The following is a 16,670-nucleotide window of genomic DNA, read 5'->3' as shown; positions in this document are numbered from 1 at the left end:
CCATGTAATTTTAATGAAATATTCTCCAAAACAATTTTGAGGAAGTTTCTAAATCAGTAAACATTCTTACTCTCCAGCATAGTGTTTTGTTTAGCATTCCTTTTAAAAATGATAATGTGAACGGCTGATAAAATATTGATTTTTATCAAGCTTTTCAGACAAACTGACATATATGGACACCCTGAATTCCTGTTAGAGGATATTAGGGAGTTTTGATAGTTCTCCAAGTGTAATTTTGTGTTTTATTCCCCTCCTCCTCCTCCTCCTCCTCCTCCTCCAGTTGTTTCATGCTTATACTGTCCTGTAGCAGTATATAGTAGGCAGTATACAACAATGCAAAAGGCTCCTGAAGCCTCTCTCCTCCCTTTGCATTTCACATTTTAAAGTCACTGCATCCATTGAAATAGCAGGAGTGTGCTCATGAAAAGGTAGGATAACGTTCATTGAGTTCAAACTGTGTTTCATGAGAACATGGGAGATGTGCAGCACTGGCAGGCAAACGTCCCTGAGACAGTTGGCCCACTGTGTTGAAAAGCCTTTCCTTGTAATGAGATTGAGAGAGCCATGTTGGCGGTGCTGCAGGGGATACACTTAGCGTTGGAAGCATGTTGGTGAGACTGGAATGGAGTGCGTTTCCTGGAACCTGCGCCAGCATCCTTTGTAACGGACAGAGTCAGGTCAGGAATTATTCACTGAGGGTGGAAACACTGGAAATGCTGGTGTAAGTTATTGAAAAGGATGGTTGATTGGGTTAGCAATCAGGTTGTCTGCTACAGGCTTATTCACTCCTCCAGTCTGTGGCTTGTACATAAATGCTAGGTAGCAAATCATTCTTTCCTCAACTTGAAAATAATGGTTATTTCAAATAGTAGGAACAGCTTTAGGCATGTGAAGGCCTGGGAAAAATGGGGGAAGGCAGCAGGTCCCCAGGAAATCTTTTTGTCCTTGGAGAAAATGCCCCCTCCTTCCAGGATTTTTTCAGACCGTCACATTTCTAGCAGGGGTGCTTCCAGCTGTTGAATTGTGGCTTGTAATTGGCTCAGTGATGCCACAAGCCACAATTACAGGAATTATACCAGTTCCTATGAATAGATAAAGAAGATCTTCAAGTCTAAAGTTCAGGACAATCCTGTTAGACTGGGAATCACATTCGACTTGGTTTTTGAGGTTGCTTGCTTTATCTGGAAATATTAGTCTTTTTCAGCTCTGTTTACTTAAGTTAAACCTGATGAGACTGAAAGCCTATTTATGTGCAAGTTGCTAGTGAACATTCTGTCTAGTTACTGCTGTGCCTGAAGAAGTCAACAATTCTGATTCCTCCCACCCATCTGGACTGATCAGGACTTTGGTCTGCTGAAGTATAGCTGTGATTTATAGAGTCATCTGCTCAGGCAGAATTACTATAAAGTGTAACTACAGCTTAGAATATTTAGTCCAGCATGCAACATTACCCTGTTTTGCTGATGTCTTATTTTCTTTGGTAGAAAGGAAAATCCAACTCATACCAATCCAGTGTGGGGGGAAGCAGAAGAATGCCAGTTGTGTAAATCTCAGCACCATTCAAGTAAATCGTTCTTCACTGGTTATAGCTTCCAGTATAGAAGTCATTAGCTTCTTTTGTAGCCAGCACTTCATTTAGCAAACTTAAAGAGAGATAATTCTTCTTTCTAGTCTTTAGTTTTAAACAATTGGGTTAATGCATTTTAGATCTTTGCATTACTGCTGATTTTTGATCTTAGTTTTTACTCAGTCTTCTTTTAAACATATTGCTTTTATATTATTTTTTACGGTTACTGTGTTTTAAAGTTTTAAGATTTGTTCTGTAAACTTCCCAGAGTGTTTCTGGGTATAAGAACTATATTTGGCATGTAACTGTACTGGATATAGATCTTCCAGTATAGAAGTATAATAAATATTTTCTGCCTGATAGTCTGTGATTAACCTTTTACTCAAAATATGGTGGGATTTAAACAACTGCCATGAATCTGTTTTTTGTACCATACGTCTGCTTTCTAATAGAGATATTGTTGAAGATCTGAGTGAGCTGCAGGCACAAATTTCTGGGATTCATAGAAGCTGTTATCAGATGAGAGGGAACCTTTAAGGACTGCAAATCCTTCCCTAGCTTGATTCAGAGTCCAAGCAGGATGAAGAGGAGGGAAGCATATCATTTTTTGTCCCAGTTGATTAACCAAAGTGCAATACATAGGATTACTGAAGTACTTAATTTCCCACAGTCCCTGGCTTTGTGCCCCAGTGCATTGCTTCCCAGTATATCAGGAAGACATAAGGGGAGAGGAGAAACACACTCTTGCATTGGATTGGAAAAACTGAGTTTAAAAAAAGGAAAAGGAAATTTTCCAAATTAATCTAAGGTTTTTTGTTTGAGAGCTCTTTCCTTTTGGTTGCTTTATTAACGCAAATATAGTGAGAATAGAATAATTATTCCGGTATGTAACAATAGTTTTTAGCTTATTTAGAAGATGTTGACCTAGATATGTAACTTCATCAGCAAGGGGACTGTAATAAACAGAATATTGTAACTGCTATGCCAGGGAGTGATGTCACACTGCAGAGGCTGAACTGTAGGTCAGTTCAACACTTGTCCTGGCTGTGCATTCTCTAGGAGATCTTAGCTGGGCCACTCTGTGTGAATATCAACACCCAGTCTGCAACAAGGAGACAACAGCACTGCCTTAGCTTAGTAGGCTAGGAAAGTTACAAAAAGATACTGTAAAAGTGCATTGATCACTAAAAAAGTACCATATAGATTATTGCTATACTACACAGACCCATGGTAAATTGTTTTCAGAAAACTGAAACCTGGTGAAAACTGCTGAAGCACAGCGAATGGGAACATTTATAATAACTGATGCACTTGAAGGGGGATTTCCAATTCCTGTTTAATTAAAAATGTTTTAAAATCATGTTACTGTTTCATTCCTCTTTCACTAAAACGTGTTTGCCCTCGGTTTTATTCCCTCAATTGTAAGAACAAATAAGGTGAACAAAGTCTGTGTTCTTCTCACAAGGATCCAGGCAATGCTACTTGCATTGCAGAGCACCCTGCCTCTGCTCTCACTGGTGTCCACTGAACCCCCCCCCCCCCCGCCACCTCTGCAGCAATTCGTTCCCTTCTTTCCTGGCTGAGGTGGCATAATTTGTTGCTTTTCCAAAGGCACACATGGTAGTTTGCCCTATGAACTAGGGTTTGATCCTGGCTTGCTACAAGAAACAAAAATTAAAATCTCTGTCTCTAAGAGGAGAGAGGGGTAGGTCTGATGCTCCATGAAGGAGCATTCTCAGGATGTTGTACCAAGGTTGGCACAATATCTGAACCAAGACTGTGTCACAACTGCATAAGTGATCTCCAAGCCCAGCCCAGTTTGCTACCTTTATTACTTTCCTAGACAGTGGGGCCATTTTTGTGTGGAACAAGTAGAGGCATGTTTTCCGGTTAGTCATCTGTGAATACATGGCAGGGAAAAGCAGTAAACAATTTAAGCTTGTCCTCATGGGAAAGAAGATTCTACTTTATTTGAATATTCATAAATAAAACTTTCAAGGAGTTAAAAGCAAATTCACTTCCTTATAAGAAAATCCAGCTGCTTCATTTAAGTACCACGAGGGACTTAACTCCCATGACTAAGATGGTTTCACTTTCAACTTGGAAAATTAACTTAAAAAGAGTAATTGTTATGTAGTCCTTCAGGATATTTACAACAAAAGACCTCCTACTTCATGGTGTTCTGTCCCAAGAACTAATTTTTGCAGCAGCTATTTTAGTCCAAGTGATAATACATTTTAGCTGTATTGCAGAGTTCATGTAGAGATAATAGAGGAATTTTTAAAAAACGCTACCTAGTCTGCAGCTGGTTCTCTTTTCTGTGTCATGTTTTAGTAGAATTAAGAAAAAGGTGCATGGCAAATACCAATAAATAAATGCCACATTACTCTTGAAGCATTTAAGATCACCAAGCTTGGAAGATGTTTCTGCAACTAAAGTGAATTGCGTTTTGTATATACTTGGTGTGATTAATTCCTGTTTTTAGTTGGATGACTTCATAAACATTATTCTTGTGTGCTTTGTTTATTGCTCACCTACCTTCTTTTCATGCATGCTGCCTGTGCATCATACACGCTTTCCATCTGCCTTGACTTCCACAGCCAGAAAATGTTGTCCTGACTCTTCAGGTAAAGCTTATTGTTACATCTGATGTGCATTAGATGCTTAGAAAACATTATTAACTAACCAGTACTCACATACTGCATTGCCCGTTTTATTTGCTTTACCTACTGCCTGTGCTTATATTCCTTCTAAGAATATTAAAGTATGGCTGGCTGAGGCATGCTGGAAGTCCTAGGACATTTTTCTGTTTAAACATGCCAAGGACTGCATCGGCAGATGGGTTATTTCAGGATGGGTTATTTCAGAATTGTTAATTTAGTTGTTAACATAAGGCTTTGTGGTATCTAACTTTTTAAAACATTTTAAAAGAAACCTTTTAAAATATTCCCATCACTTTTTATGTAACAAAAAATACTTTGCTTCAGCTGTAATTAGGTCAGCAGCATAACTGACCATGTATTGCAGTTGCTTCTACTTAGAGCTATTTTTATTGAGCAAATGGGAGAATTTGTGGCAGATTCACTGAAAGCAGAATTGGAGCATGATGAGATGTAGCTGGTGAGAAACTGGCTTGCAACTGGCCCTCGAGGAAGCTGCCCAACAGTTATTCACCTTCCACACTTGCACTAGGCTGGTACTCAACAAATGTGTAACAGCGGTGAAGGAGAAGCCCAGTCATATGCAAAATACCCATGAACTGAATGTTTTGCATTAATTCATCCAATGGTCATGAAAGAGAAAGCACAAGCAAGGACCCAGACAGACTTCACAAAGTACCTACTTGCTTTCTAGCATTCTGAAAAGGTGTTCAGCTGCATCTGTGTGTTCATGCAAGCTTATGCCGTTAGTAAATCTTTGCCTTGTTTGGGCTGACGACTCTGTAGCCTGGAGGGTCTAAGTGTTTGTCTAGTCCAACCTGCTGCTTCCAAACCTGACCAGGCAGCTGCCTCCTTGGAGTCCACAAGGAGGAACAACCACCGTCTCTTGCCCCAGCACATATTTTGACAGTGAACAAGAATATGGAATGGTTTTGAAGCAGCATTGGTAGCATGAATCTCAGCTATATCTGTAATATTTTTCTTGTTGTTGTTTCTGTCCAAACTGCAGGCAGTTTACTATGAGATCGGCTTTATAGTTTCTGCCACTCTGGGAATGCTGTTTGTTCTGTTGCTGCCACTAGTGGGGCTTTGCTTCTGTTTGTGTCGCTGCTGTGACAACTGCGGTGGGGAAATGCACCAAAGACAGAAGAAAAATGCCGACTGTCAGAGGGGCTGCTTTGCCACAGTTCTGTTTGTGGCTGCTTTAATAATCAGGCAAGTATAGTCAAGTTGGGGCAAGTGTAACTTTTGTTTTGACATATAGACCAGGTGGGCTTGTTATTTTGCAGTTTCTCTTAGACAGGAAGTAAAGTGCACAAGGTTAAAGCAGGAAAAAAACCTGTAGTAGAGCCATGGCAGCTGATGTTCATAGTTCACTGTATTATTATACTGAAAGAGTTGGAGCAAAGCTTTATCAGTTGCCGCCTCACAGGATGCATTTCATTGTCAGCATGTACCACTCAAGACAAATGCTAGACAGGGAACAGGAATGTTCTGAGTACATTCCCAGTCTACTCTGGGGATCAAAAAGAAGTTTTAGCATGGCTAATGATGTGTATACAGAGTTCTTCATGTGAGGAAGTAGCCCAAACTAGCCGCCCTTGCCTAATGCATCTTGTGAGGCTATTCATCATTCAGCCTGGCTCTAAGAGTTCCCTTCGGCAGTCTGGTGCTTCAAGTGTTGTTATTTTCTAGAAATGTTCCTTTATGTGTGCTAGTTTTCCTCTCCAAAATGAATTGATCAAGCCTGCTGTGCTCTTAGTTTTGTGTTTGATAGCAGCCATGAAAAAAGCTTCTTTTACTTTCAGTTCCGATTTATCTGGTTTGCTGCTGAAAAAGGACCATGTAAAACATTATCCTGCATTTTCTTTGTAAACTAGTGGTTTACATGGCCTCATCGTGACTGTTCATTGCACTATTGCATGATGTAAGCATTTTCTATGTGCTCCAAGGGTATGTAAGTTTAAGCTGGTATAGAAATGCATGGTGCTTTGTAGTTAAGGGTGCTGACTGAAGATTCCAGAATTGTGAATTTGCAGTCCATGAAGGCAGAATGGGCATGAAGTAGATTGTAGTCCACTTGTGAACCATGGAGCATTTTTGGTGGTTTCACCAAGCTGCCTGCTGAGTGCTGGGCTAAGAACATTTTGCTGGATCAGACCAAAGACCTATTTTAGTCTGTCATTCTGTTCAACTGTGCCCAAGCAGCTGCCTGTGGGAAGAACATAGCTGTAATACCACCCTGTCACTCATGTTCCTGGTATCTGAAATTCAAATGTACACAGCCTCTGTTAGGCAACATATTGGGATAGTAGCTATTGATAGGCTAATCTCCAGTAATTGTGCGGACCCTTATCTGATGCAGTAAGCAATGTCTTAATGCAGAGAATAATTTTGGCTATGGGGCAAGATAGAAAACTAGTAAAATGAATGAACGAACGAACTATGCAAGAAGGCCTGCTTGAGATCACCAAGGGTAGATTATCTATGCCTTAACTCTTAAGTGATCCTAAGTATGCCATCTTTCTTCTTAAGCTTTGAAACATGTTGGTTCCAGGAAGGGGAGAAAAGACTCCAACAGAGACCTCTCTTGCTTTGCTGGAACTGGTTTGAAGATTGTCTGGATTGGAAGACTGTTCTAATGGGAGCCTTTGATGTTTGATGGCAGAGAACCAGTTTGGAAAGGCAGACAGTCCATGAACATTAAGCATACATTCCTGCATCCCTTAGTGAGAGCCATCATTGAGAGGTTTCTTTCTGGATAGTTCACTATTGTGGGGACAAAATGCTGATTTGGGGCTGTGGGAGACTGCCAATTATCCTTGATAATAATCTGACCACCAGGTACTACACGTCTTGTCCCAAGTACCCTGCTGTTTTCCATGTGTATAGACTTCATGATATCTAGTACTTGGATTTCTCAGAGTAATGTTTAAATTGTATTCCATCCTAATTTCTGAGAAAACAAGGTCTCTGTTAACCTTCTTATTTATGAGAGATGAGCTGACATTTGTACCCTTATTTGCAAATCATACAACATGAAGGGGAACTAGGTTTAATTGTCTCCACAAATGAGAACAGTAGAGTGACTGTTTTGAGAAAAGTATGTTTTCCAGTTTGACAGGGATGTTCAAAATGAGAATTTATCAAATTAGAAGTTTTGCAAAATACTTTCATAGTACATTGAGTCTTCTGTATTTTGAGCACAAAGACTGAAACAATATCCTCAAAAGAACAAAGCTGTTACTTTATTTCTAGCCATGTGAATTGGAAATAAACTCTTCACTTTTCATCAGGTGAACCATTGTGTAATGCTTTTCTTTTTACAGGCTGCCTAAAACAGATAGACAATTTAACACCCCCCCCCCCCAAAATCAATGTTGGAAAACATTTCCACAGTTGTAGTTTTCAGGAAAATAATGGAGGTTTACAGTGTGCACACGTTCATCCCATCCCAGACTCAGACTGCTGCCAAAGTGCCATATGTGATAATGGCCTGTTCCAACACTATCCTACATAAAAGGTTTTCTGGTTCAGACCAAGGCCCACCTATTCCACCATCTTGTCTTTGAAAGTCAAAGAACTGCACACAGGACAGAAAGGGAACCATCCATTCCACTGGTTCTCCCTCCTGCAAGTGATATTCAGACATGCACTGCTTCTGAACAAGGACTCTACTCAAAATAGTATGAGATAGGTGCAAGAAACTTAAGTCACTGCAACTGATCAGGCAATTGAGGGCGAGTGGCGGTAGGGGTGGGATCGGATCCTTCCCACTCCCCTTAGGAGTTGCGTTTAGCTAAATCCGTGTACAATTAGGCATGGGTATGAGCCACACTGAATCTCCACCAGGAGAGGCAGCTTCTTCTCACCTTGTAGAAGAGGGGAAAATGAAAGCTCCTCTTACCTTCCATGGGCCCAGTTATCCTCTTTCAGTTAAAGGTATGACACAATCTCAAAATAATAATGGTTGAATTAAGGTGCACATTTCTTTACTATTCGTAATCTTGAGGGTTTTCTAAGAAATTATTAACCACACTTTCAGATCATTACAGCCTTTCTTTCAAATCTTCACTTTCTTTTTTTTTCTTGTAAGGAATAAGGTTACTTGTTCCTGTGGGCTAAGAATGACATGTTGTCCACTAGTGTTGCTGCTCTGTTACACACAGATGTCCGTTGAAGCCTATTTTTGAGGCAGTGTCTCAGTTTGAGTGCAGACTGTGAAGCGATGCATGCTTGAAACATGTCTTGAAGAGAATGTTGAATAAGTCTGTGAATGTACATGATAAACCAGCACTATGAATCAGCCCTCCCCTGCCTCTCCAAATTGAGGCTGACTTAGCTCTGTCCCGTCTGGTACTGGTACTCTGACTCCATCTAATGGCTAACAGTGGTTTGTGATTTGAAGTTTATGGGGAGACACTTTCAAGCTCAGCTTCAGAGCCCATTGTTTATATAGGCACTGCTCAGTTTTGCTTTGGTTTGAAAACCAGATCATGGTGCAAACTTTCACAGTAACATAAAATCTCTTCTTTTCCCATTTTATTCATAGCATTGGTGTGCTTTTTGCTTATGCTGCCAACCAGCACCTCACAAATCAAGTCAGAGGAGCAAAGAAACTAATCAGCAGTAATTTCAAAGACCTGAAGATTTTCCTGAATGATACTCCTGCGGTAAAGTGATCCTTTGGTTACTATTTTTGTTTTGTAAGCCACCCTGAGGCTTTCTGTGATGGGGGCAGCATAAAAATGCTATAAATAAATAAATAAATAAATAAATAAATGTTGCTGTTGTTGTTGTTATAGCCACTAAGTGGACAGAGCATTGATGCACTTGACTGTAATGCGCTTAGACAGGCCAAACCATGGTTTGGTCTGATGTCTTAAACTTAGGCAATGCATTTTTACATCCATCTTTTCCAGACCTTGGAATCTGCTTTATCTCAGACTTTCAGTTTCAGATTCTTGCATAATTTTCTATCATGTGTACATTTACTGTACGTTTCCAGATTACTTTTTCTCTCAGTCTTTTCCCTCCCTCTTCCCGTTCTTTTTATGGTAGTTGTTCACCTCACCCCCCGCCCCCATCTTCATCTCCTTTCCTTCCTCCTAGAATATGACTGTGGTGCCACTGAAGAGACCTCTCTCTCCCTTGATGCTGAATTCCATGATTTTGAGATACAAAGTGAATACATAAAAGTGTCAGCGATGTGGTCTCATGAAATCAGTGAAGAGCCTGACCAGTGAAGTGGTTAGCGTTCTGTCCTGGGACTGAGGAGACCCAGGTTCAACAAAGTTCAAGTTCCCACTTGCTAATGAAAGTCACTGTCTGACTTTGGGCCAGTCACTGACTATGCTCCCAATAGCCAAAGCCCTCTGGTCAATTTAAACAGCTGTTGTGGGGATAAAATAAGAGATGAGAAGACCCATTTAAAATGTTTCGGGTTCCTTGGAGGAAAAGGCAGCACTTACACATAAAAGGGTTTTTGCATTAAATTGTAACCTTGCCTGTCTTAGAAGCCTTTTGCAAGATTATGTAAGCTGTTCTATCAGACAACATTACGGAAATCTTGTATTTATGCCATCCAATAAGCACTGTCTTTTAAAATTTTGGTATGATGAAGTACAGAGACTGTAGGCTTTAGGCCTAGGAAACCTGGATTCAAATTCCCACTAAGCCATGAAAATTACTGAGTGGCCTCTGGCCTCTCTCTTTCAGCCTAATTTGCCTCTTTAATCAGTTTTGTACTCATTCACCTGGAAGTAAAAAGCAACTTACTTTTGAGTGGACATGTACAGAATTGTGCTGCAAGTTGTTGTGAAGGGTTAGTATCTTGCCCTTCTTTCTCAATAGTTGCAAGAAGTTTATTTAGGTTTTTTATGCTGCTCAATAGCCCATGGAGCTCTGGGTGGTTTACAGAATAAGAATAAATTCCAGGGGTAGTTGTTACATATTTTGGTTACATATTGCTAAGAGTGCTAAGTCTTCTGTTGCTAGTTTCTGTTAAAAAACAAAACAAAGCACCTTGCTTTGTTAGGATCCCATACATAATCAGAAGTGCAGGCAACACAGACAAGTTATTCTTTGGTGGTGGAAGTAATCCAAAAGTGGATATTGGGGGTAATTTAATTTGGCTTACATTCCAGTAAGAATTTACCAAATTTGCAGATCATGAATCATTAGGAGAACCAAAAAGTTTTAGTCTTCAATTATTTCATTTTTCTGGATTTTGCAGTGTGATTCCCAAACAAAAGCTTATGGAAAATGTCTATATTAATTACAATTTTTCATACCAACATATATGAAGCCGGACTGTTTGCTAAAATGTGTATAAAATTCATAGATTAGGTTAAGTGCACACAAACATGTTTGACTGTTCATGGCTTTATTTTTTAAAAAGTTAGTAACTGATGTGGAGACAGGATGGAATGAACCTAAAATGTGAAAATGTAATTAAGAGAAAGCAAGAGGGGATTATGTATCTCTCTTGCTCCAGTAGCAAGACCATACAAATGAGTTTTGCATGGTTAACTAATAGTTCTCCCCACTCCTGTTATCACCTTATGGGGCCAGGTAGCCCCAGAACCATCACAAAACTGTGTTCCTAACCCGGTCTCTGCCAGGCAGAACAGAAAGATAGTATAGCCAGTGGTTTTGAATTCTACTGAGAAGTCCCCCAAAGCCATCAGGAAAGTGCTCCCTGACATTCATAGTCATCCATCAAGATAACTAAAACAATTGACAAAAGGGTGGAAAAGAAAGTAGATGATCATATAATAGAGGTTTGCCATGAGTACCTTCTCCCAAAATGCAGATTAAAAGGTGTAGTTTGGAACTTGTTTTGGTACATTGCTGCATATGATTACTTTTCATGCTTAAATAAAATATTTTTTTACAATTTTTAGCAAATTGATTATTTGGTGAGTCAGTATAACACTACCAAGAAGAAAGCACTTTCCGATCTTGATAGTAAGTATATTGAACAACAGTTTCTTTGAGTATCTGAGACTTGCCTGAGACGAACCATTGTTCTTTCAACTTCAGCTTCCCATGTGTAGCTGTAGACTAGAGTACTAACATTCCTGAAATGTTCTGTGTAAATGCCAAGTAAAATTAACAGTGAAAATATTGCAACCAAGAGGTGAAACAAACTTGTGGTAGTAATTGAATGAAACTCAGGATTTTTTAAAATGCTTAACTGATACTATACTTAATTTTAATTAGAAAGGTAAATTCCTCTGTGTTACTTAAAGGAGGGATTCTCCAAATAGCCTTTCTAAATTTCATTCCACATGGCATGAAAGGCATAGCTGAGCTACTGTGTGCAATAGTTATTTTTCTTGTGGGACAGAGGGCAGAAGGAACAACTTGCCACTGTACTAGTATATTAACTATGATTGTGGTTGTTAAATTATAAGTATTATTGGTAGTATTAAATGATTTTTACTGTGAATAATGTATTGTTATTATTAAATTAGGTTGCAAATGCAAATTTTCCTGTTACTGCCAGTTTTGCTATCATTTGTTTAAAATACAAGAACATAGTTTGGGGGCTTTCTTAAGTATGTCTCATTTAAAGGATGCCCGATTGCATTAAATGGACATTTGGGCCCGATTATTTCTGCCGTCTCCTTTTCCAACAGATGTTGGGCCATTGCTTGGCCACAGAGTCCAGGAACAGCTGGGAAAGGAGGTGCGCCCAGCACTTGATGCAGCCCTTACCATGGCAGGAGGTAAGGGGTCACTGTTCTTGCTACAAGAACACTGTTCTTGTACAACTTCATAAGTTTCTGTATGGGCTTCGTAATTTGGGTTGGAACCAAGGAACTGTGTGATTAGTTTATCATACCCACTACTGTGCATAGAAAGCCACCGTTGAAGCTAGGGGGCCTTCAAAACACACATTCGTTTTCTTCACTTTTTAATTAAAAATTCTGGAAGTTAACAGCAACAGAAATTGATCCCAAAGCACATTTAAACTGGATAGTGGTGACTGCTTTAACTATTCCCCTTGCTACTGGTCCTCACCTCCTAGCTCTTTTTTCCAGATGGGATTCTTGCGTTATGTCTGCTTTGTCATGGAGAAAAACTCTCTGGGTGGCAATAAGGTGTGTGTGTGGGTGTGACAGGGAGGGGTGGAGGGAATGGCAGGCAAGGGAAAGGCTAAGCAACCCTCCCCGGTGGGCTGTTTCTCTGCTACCGAGTTCCCACTACTCTGCACCACTGTTTGCAGACTTGGGTTCCAGCCATAGTCTGGATGAACATTATGCATACCAAGTGTAAGGTGTCTCAGCTAGTAGCATGTAGGTATAGGGGCTTCCTGTGTGGAAAATTGAAAAGTTGTGCTGGCAGCTGAAAGTTTTTGCATACCTCATGAAAGCCTTTTCTCATCCTCCACTCTTTGCTTTATTTTTCTGTTTGTCTTGAAGTCAAAGTGGAAAGGGCCATTAAAGGTAATGCATTTTGAATGCCTTGTGTGTGGTGTCCTCCTCTCTACACTCCTCCTAGGTAGCTTGTTTTGTTGTCATACTTCTCTTGTAATCCACAAATCATTGTTTTGGCTCAGTAGGATAGGTCCCAAAAATGAAGTTTAATAAGCTATGGGCTTCAGTCTGAAACATATTTATTCTGGTTTATTTCAAGTCATAATGGCTGCTTTGTGCGCAGAAGTTGCGGACTGAAGCCCTACTGCTTGTAGTCTGTGGGTGGTGACATCTTCCCTGTCAGTTCAACCCAATAGACATGCGGAAGCCGTGCGAACCATGCTATAGACCCCAGAGGCAGGGGCTTCAAGTTGCTTTTCTAGCAGTGGGCTTGTTTGGGGTGGGGGCAGGATGTAGCACTTTTAGGGCAGTCGTTTGGAGGGCTGTTTCCCTGGTTGATTTTGACCTGACACAGATGTAACATGTGATGTTTAACAGTGGTCCCCATAATGAGTTGTTGCTCCAACTTCAATTAATATCTCCAAGTGACCAGTGAAACTCTATCTTGTTGAGCTAAACTGTGTTACTGGAAGGCACGCATGCAGGGGGCGGTACCAGTGAGACCTCTGTATCATCTTGCAACAGGAGATGCTGGAGAGTCTGGAAAACAGCAACAGTTCATTCTGGCTAACCTAAGGCATGCTGTACTGACCTACTTTAAGCCCCTGTTTCATTTCCTGACCCTTAATAGTTAACCCCTAATACTCATGCCACTTTGACTTGCCCCTTTGAAAGCACTTGTGGGGGTTTGCTCATTTCTTCTGTAGTGGAAATCTGTGTATGCAGAAAATCCAAAGTAGCTTGTGAAGGTCTGCATCCTTCACTGGAAGTAGATACTGTAGAAAGTCTGGCAACTAGGAAGCCCTTGGATAAGATCTGTTCCTCTTGAAGCAGCTACTTGGCCTTGCCTGCCTGCCGACTGAGAAGGAAAGGCTTCAGAGAAAGTACATCTAGTAGGAAATTTTACAGGGAGGGAGAAGTGAGACTTCAGTGTTGTTTCAGTAAGTAGCCTTCCAGAAGCACTGATTACTAACTAGTGTAATTCTAGTGACAGACATGCCCTTGAAATGCAGAGGAAGGCCTTTGGTAACACATACAAATTAAGAGATTCAGCCCCTGTTTTGCTGTCCTGCCAACTGTAATATGGGCACCTTCACTGAGCAATGGTTTTTTGGCTTAGGTATGCTGTACCTGGATCAGCTGTCTTCAGATCTGTTGGGCCACAGGTCTCAGCATTTCCCAACCTGTATACATTGGGCACCAGGTTGGGGAAGAGTGACCTGCCTGACCTATAAAGTTGACATCTAATGAAGCCATTGGATTATAATGCTTACTTGATTTGTTTTTTAACTCATGGCAGCTATTCGGGAAACAAAGGAAGCATTGGAAAATGTGAGCGTCTCTGTGGAAGTCTTGCAGGAAGGCACCGAGAGGCTACATGCCAACCTGACAGAGGTTAAAAGGCACCTGATAAACACTCTTAATGATTCCGCATGCACAGCTGCCCAAGCTGCATCCACATGCAATGTCATCAGGAATTCTTTGCATCAACTGAACATCAATGCCAACTTCAGTAGGGTAAGAGAAATATGTTGTCAGTTCTTCCCGATGGCTTGATTCTGACGGAGCAGTAAATGTTTGGCTTGTACCACTTCAGAGTCTCATATGACAGTGTGCTCCTCTGTACAAGAAGGTTCTTTAGACACAAAAGCTAAGAACATGGTGGCGGGTGAGTGATCTGTCAGATCTTCGCCCTGGTGTCCAAACTTTCTGTGACCAAGGATTTTTTTAACCGGGACAAACATTAAACCACATGAATCCTCATCTGTTGTCTGAATGGTTCAGCCCAGAAAAAGGTTTACCACATGAGAGAAACATGGACCTATGCATGGTATCTCATGTGGCTTGTTTAGTGGTCTTTAAAAACTCATGTCCTCATTGGAAACCTTTTCCACATTATTTTGCCTGCTGAGAAACCCTCCAAGTTGCAGAAGGACACATTTGGGTACAATTTTAGAGTGTATTCTCAAGTTACACAGGATACTTACCAGGCCAACAGTGTGCCATATACTCTTGTATATACTATGGTAGGGGGAAATTGGTTGTACTGGGGAAGTTGTCTTGCAGGAAAGCTTGTCTGCTGTTACTGTTCATTTATTTAAAGAAGTTTCCACAAAGTTTCTAGGAGCAGCATACTTTCTAAGATACCTGTTTGCAAACTGCTGGGTTCATTAATAGTCTCTTAGTGAAATTATTCACTTAGTGGTCCAGCTAACAGTGTAAACTTAAAATACTGTCCTGCTTCTGCTCAGTGCACATCGTTTGGCATATTTTCTTAATGGTGATCTCTGTGACACTTGGCATAGCTCATATTCCTGTAAGATGGATTTTTGCCTTCAGTTTGCATGTTTGCTATTATTTGCTATAATATTCATGAAGAATACATTTAGAAGTGTTAGATTTAGATGGCTGGTACTATGGAATCTTCATGCACAGTTGCAGTATACTGCTGGAAACCAGAAGCTGGGAACAAACGAGATGAATATCACAGCTGTGCATGGCTTATAAGTGGTCAAAGGCTTGGAAATGGGATATTAAATGAGGGGGTTTTCAGTGGTATCCAGCATGGTGGTTCTTGCATTATATCCATGTGAAAAAGAAAAACCAGAACACCTACTAGGAATGAAAGTTAGCTGCCTAGGAAGGGAGTATAGCCAAATTACCTCAGGCAATGCTAACAAGACTCAGTTGTGTGGCTCAGTTGCAAAAAATAAAAGCAGATGCGATTGTGGAAGGATTACTGTGGTGTCACAGCATTTCTCTCTTACCGAGAAAAAGCAATTAGCCCGATGCTATCAATTTCCTGTCCATGAGGATTAATGAGCACTGAAATAAGGGTGAAAGCTGACAGACACATGTAGTGTGTAGCAAAAGTGGCTTGAACACACATTTGCAGCATTCTGGGGGCTGATGATTTGTATCAGTGTCACTTCCATAACACTTATTATAAGCCTGCCTTCACTGCAAAACACCCAGGAAAGTTGCTGGGTTCTCTTGGACACATTCAGAAAGAAGACTACCTCTAGGTAGGTTGTGGCTAGTCAGTGTGGACTCATGCACAGACAGAAACAAATGCAGAGTGAGTGTTGAGATTCTGAATTATTAGTCGTATTTGCATTTGACAAGCACTGGTTTTTTACATGAATATTTGAAGACTCGAATGAATGAATTCGGGGTGGGGTGAGCTGGAAGGCCTAAGTCATATTTACAAATTTCACCCCTTTCCCACCATGGGGGGAAATACAACAAAAGCTGTAATTAAGAACATGGGGCCAGTGAAATGGACTCAAGAATACCTGAGGCTGCGACACTGTTGAATATAATTGGATGTGGATCAGGTGAGACCACAGGTTATATTAGAATAAGATACACAAATAGTAATGAAAAGTTGATCAAATTGAATTTGCAGAGTAGAACTAATTTGAAAACTTATTTTTCCTCCTTCAGTTGCCAGGAGTGAGTACTCAGCTTGCCAAAGTCAACGAAGTCCTTAAAATAGACCTCTCTACTCTGGTTCAGAAGGCAAGTTCATTCCATTTATCTTTCTAATGAAATGACAACTGGTGGCCAACAAGCTGCTTACCTGTGTGCCATTGAGCATTAAGTGCTTGCACAAGCGTAGGTACCAGACTCTCATGTGCATAAGACTATGTGCAAGAGAGAGACACACAGCTTCTCCACGGCTTTTGGTTAGCGGAGCTAAGGCACACTCTTCAGAATTAATATTGGAGGTACATGGCATCTGATTTCTATCCTGCTTGTTGATCCAGAAGAATCCACAAGGCAACTTACATAAAACAATAACAGGTAATTACACTGGGGTGCAGCTTCACTCCTTCTCATAGATAGCATTGAGTTGACCTGGAGTACCCTTTTTTTACAAAAACCCAGGTTGTTGTG

The 16,670-nt window shown here is 40.6% G+C and overlaps 1 protein-coding gene across 1 annotated transcript in view; it reads left to right on the top strand.

The window, feature by feature from the left end:
- PROM1 (prominin 1) overlaps nucleotides 1-16,670 on the top strand; it is an 86,130-nt gene that overhangs the window by 29,049 nt on the left and 40,411 nt on the right. Inside the window, exons 3-8 of the mRNA XM_044418365.1 lie at nucleotides 5,237-5,442; nucleotides 8,780-8,900; nucleotides 11,133-11,196; nucleotides 11,871-11,960; nucleotides 14,071-14,288; nucleotides 16,218-16,292. Of these exons, the coding sequence (XP_044274300.1) occupies nucleotides 5,237-5,442; nucleotides 8,780-8,900; nucleotides 11,133-11,196; nucleotides 11,871-11,960; nucleotides 14,071-14,288; nucleotides 16,218-16,292 (774 nt within the window). The remainder of the gene's footprint in view (nucleotides 1-5,236; nucleotides 5,443-8,779; nucleotides 8,901-11,132; nucleotides 11,197-11,870; nucleotides 11,961-14,070; nucleotides 14,289-16,217; nucleotides 16,293-16,670) is intronic.

Source organism: Varanus komodoensis, unplaced genomic scaffold, assembly GCF_004798865.1.
Source record: "Varanus komodoensis strain SLA01 unplaced genomic scaffold, ASM479886v1 scaffold9, whole genome shotgun sequence".
Classification (NCBI taxonomy): Eukaryota; Metazoa; Chordata; class Lepidosauria; order Squamata; family Varanidae; genus Varanus; species Varanus komodoensis.
Note: the sequence above shows the minus strand (reverse complement) of the source record. Positions and strands in the feature narration are given on the sequence as shown.